General features: G+C 44.8%; 1 protein-coding gene across 1 annotated transcript; it reads left to right on the top strand.

Moving 5' to 3' along the window:
- The first annotated feature begins 1196 nt into the window (after window positions 1–1196).
- Window positions 1197–1646, top strand: LOC147448880 (putative glutathione S-transferase). The gene has a single exon (XM_086521475.1). The coding sequence runs from the start codon at window positions 1197–1199 to the stop codon at window positions 1644–1646; it is 450 nt and encodes a 149-aa protein (XP_086377601.1).
- The last annotated feature ends 2569 nt before the right edge of the window (window positions 1647–4215 follow it).

Genomic DNA, 4215 nt, shown 5'->3' with positions numbered 1-4215 from the left:
GCTTCAAAAGACATCAAAAGACAGTTTTCCCAAATGGAGCATTGAGAAAAATCTAAAAAAATATTGATCTTGGTATCATCTGATTTTCCTTTTCATGAGGAGTTTGGTGCAATGTCTAAATATAAAGATTATTAGATTTGCAAGATCCTCCCCAAAAATATTGAAAATGATTAGATTTACACAAAATGTCTCTAAACTAGCTCCACTATCCTAGTAGTCCGTGCTATTTTCTGACCCATATGCTTCTCTAGCCACCTTATCTTCGATGCTATCACTTGTTTCTTGTTCTACCTTTGCTAACTCTGGCCCCTACTATAAAATGTCGCCTCTTGCTTGCACTCAAAAGCGTCGATACTATAGTCTCGAGCCCATCAATTTCCCCTTCCCCACCTTGCTTTGACCAACCTAAAGCCCAAGCTAGTTAGACTCTGTGGCGGCTCCTCATAATCCTTTGCACACTTAAGCATGCTTGAGAGAGAGAGAGAGAGAGAGAGAGAGAGAGAGAGAGAGATCTTGTGTGTGTGTGTGTTGCACCTCCACTTCTTGCCCCTCATGTACTATCTCATCCTTGTTGTCGCCATGCTCGCACAACTCTTGCCTTGCAATTGCTTAAATGTGCGTGTCACTTTTTTCTTCTTCGAGTGTCCTATTTCTAGCGATCTGAACAACCATAATGATGGCCATCACCTATAGTTTCGCCCTTCAGTTTTACATTTTAGATGTTTTGAAAGGTTTTGTATTTTTCCAAAATCTTAGAGACATACTGACTCACATCTATACTGGACACAAAAAGTCTTTTGACTTTCCACCTTCATCTATCTTTTCATTTTCTAAACTCACCCTTCACTTATACATTTTGAAAGACTTTTTATTTTTTCGAGATTGAGGAGACATGACGGCTCACACCTATACTAAACAAAAAATTCCAAGTCCCACAACAACCCGGTCCATCAGTCATCCCATATGACACTAGCCGATTGCTTGGAGTGTCCAAGTCACAACAAGCAGTCCCATATCTAGGGGCAGCCGGTTGGCTGCCCGTCAGTGTGTGATATGGGCCTTAGAGAACTCATTATGTAGGCCAAAGACAAAAGCGTAGAATTGGTGAATGGCTCGAGGAAGGAGGGCAAGAGAAGGTCCGCGAAGACAAGGGTGTTGCAAGGTGGGAGACAATGAGATGAAGAGGAGGAGAGGGGATGAGAGGCAGGCACAGGGTGGCCCTGCTGGTGGGTGCAAGCATTGTTGGCGGTGTGGTAGCGGTGGCATTAAGATCAAGAACAAAGGAGCTGGAGCAGAAGAAGAAGAAAATGGAAGAAGAAGGGGGCAAGGGAGAGGCCGATGTGCAGGCGCTGGTCACGTGGGTGAGCCCCTATGCCATGCGCATCGAGCTGGCCCTGCGTGCCAAAGGCGTGGTTTATGAGCGCTTGGAGCAGGACTTGACCAACAAGAGCCCCCTTCTGCTGCTCTCGAACCCGGTTCATCGCAAGGTGCCCGTGCTCCTCCACCGTGGTCTGCCCGTGTGTGAGTCGCTCATCGTTGCCCAATACGTGGATGAGGCATTCCCTGGGCCTCCCCTCCTCCCTCCCCACCCCCTCCACAAGGCCCTCGCCTTCTTCTGGGCTGACTTCATAGACAAAAAGGTGTGAATGGGTGTTCGTCTTTTCCCCTTTGTGTGTGTGTGTGTGTGTGTGTGTGAGAGAGAGAGAGAGAGAGAGAGAGAGAGAGATAATCTTCTACGAAAGGCCCAATGCATCCATGTTTGATACCATCTCATCAAAGATATCATCTAAAACTTAATGTTTGATAACATCTCAAACTTTTTTTAAAAAAAATTACCATAAAGGGCGCGAGAATTGTATTAAGTAGAGAACAAAATTACAAAGCTTAGCGTGTCACACTAAAGATTTCTCTTAATTACTTTGTATACCGAAGTACATTTCGAGATTGTTACAAAAAAGCTATGGGAGTTTCCTACACTTTTCTGACTGCATACTTCCACGGGCTACCACCCAAGCTGCTCCCCCTGAGAAAGGCGTTGATTACTTCTTGCAGATGGTTGATAAGCCTGATCCCATTGTAGAGCTGTCTCTACACTTTCTCTCCCTCAACATTACATTCATCAATCATTTTCTGCAGGTGGGAGTAGGATCCATCGAGCAGCACCTCCTGTTGTTTGTTAATATTTACATTGTTGTAGTATCCCATGCAGTCCATAAGGACCTTGTAATTTGCTTGGTATATTCTGCATTGCTCCAGTTTCAAGTGATTTACCTGCACAGAAAAGTGGGAGAACAATACTCTCAGACTTTTAGTCTGGTAAGCCTCGTTAAAAAAACAACTATTGTGTTCTTTCCAAATGATCCAAAAAATTTCTCCTCTGATCCTATTCCATACTACTAAGAAGTGCACGACAGAGTCTCCTAACAGGAGTTGTTTCCAATTAGGGGTGAACCCTAATCCACTAACAATAGGGGCCAAAATCTCTCTGTTAGCTGGACAGTTGATAAAAAGGTGTGGAATGTCTTCTTTGTTATAGTTGCATCTCTTGCAGCGCCCATCTCCCATGCCTGCAAGCCTCATTCTGTAGCCCGTCCACATTTCTTTGTGCATGATAAGCCATAGCAGTACATCAGGATACCCTGTGTTTGACCAGGGTATCCTGATGCCAAAGTGTTTTAAACTTGAACTTCCACTGCCTTCTGTCAAGAGACATGCACCACTTTCTGTTGAGAGTGACATGAATAGGTTCTTTCAGAGTTGGTGGGCGGTTAGGAGGGTTGGAGAGAGCACCCCCTCCTGTCAAGTACAGTGCCTTAGGTGACGGGTTAGGCTGCTCCAAGAGCATCCACTCCTTCTCTTCTGGAAACATGGCAATTCTTGAATGGATAAGGGTTAGTTCCCATGGTTGGAGTTGGTACCTCCCGAGAAGTTCAGTCTCATTATTCGACACTTGTGCTCTGTTGTGTTCCATACATCTCTCCAAGTGATAATTCCCTTATTGTGCAGTCTTTTGGTTGTCCTTAACTGTCTCAGGTTCATAGCTGGGGGATGGGAGGGAGAGACCACCACATTGACTCAGAAGCCCTAAGCTGCCTGCTATATTTCGACTCCCAGTTAGTTCTAAGTCAATTTTTGTATCTGTTCCAGGCATTCCACAGTGATTTAAGCAGGTCTGATCCCTTTGGTACGACTTCAAAGGGTCCAAAGAACACAGTGATCCAGGGTAGTTTTATGGTTCCCTTATTCCCTCAGAAATGAAATTTATGAATTTCCCAAAATAGTAGCAAGGCCCGCTCTTCATCTGGTTGTTCCAAACCTCTGAGGATGAGTTTTACAGCTAACTTGTCCGCCCATAGCTTTAAATTAGTGAGGCCTAGTCCCCCTTGATCTTTCGGGAGGCAGCAAATTTCCTAGCTAACTTTAGCTAGGCCTTTTTTATGGGGGTCCCCCGACCATAGAAAGTTCCTGCATATTCTGGTTATATCTTTTAGTTGCACGTCAAGTGGCCTCCAACATGAGAGAAAGAAGAGAATATAACAGGAGATATAGTGCTTGATAACAGCTGTCCTACCAGCCAAGTTGGCGTGAAAGCCCAACCATTTGTTTAGTTTGGTGTGAAATCTGTCCATTACCCACTGCCACCTTTGCGCCATTGTTATCCTGAATCCAAAAGGGATCCCTAGTAATCTACATATGGTTCCATCCTGAATGATTGTGCAGCCATGCTCTTCCGCCCACCTAGGCAAAGGGGACCTAGAGGCTCTAATCCCTGTTTTGGAGTGGTTGATTCTGGAACCCGAGGCTGTACAGAAGGTATTGAGACATTCCCAAAAGGCTTTCAGAGAGCTATCATCGTTTTGCATAAGCCCATTCGTGTCGTCAGCAAATTGAGAGAGACATTGCTGATTCCCATTAGGCAACTTGATACCTCTGAGGCTTTCTTACTGCAATTTCTCTTTTTACCAACCAGTTCAGGGAATGGATTGAGGTGGCAAATAGGAGAGGAGCCAAAGGTAGCTTATAGAACTTGAAGCTTGCAACAACGAGGGAACGACAGTCAGAACAAAATAGCCACCCTCATAGGCACCTACTTAAGATTGAAGAAGAAGTCACTCTTCATCACACCGAAGTTTTCTTTCGGGAATGGTGGGCAGGGAAGGTGGACAAACCATCAATGTTTAGAAGCCTCAGGAAGAAACATAAGAAAGAACTGGT

The sequence above is a fragment of the Adiantum capillus-veneris genome, chromosome 10 (genome assembly GCF_014529385.1).
Source record: "Adiantum capillus-veneris isolate H3 chromosome 10, ASM1452938v2, whole genome shotgun sequence".
Taxonomy (NCBI): domain Eukaryota; kingdom Viridiplantae; phylum Streptophyta; class Polypodiopsida; order Polypodiales; family Pteridaceae; genus Adiantum; species Adiantum capillus-veneris.
The sequence above is the reverse complement of the archived record's forward strand: the minus strand, read 5'-3'. Positions and strand labels throughout refer to the sequence as shown.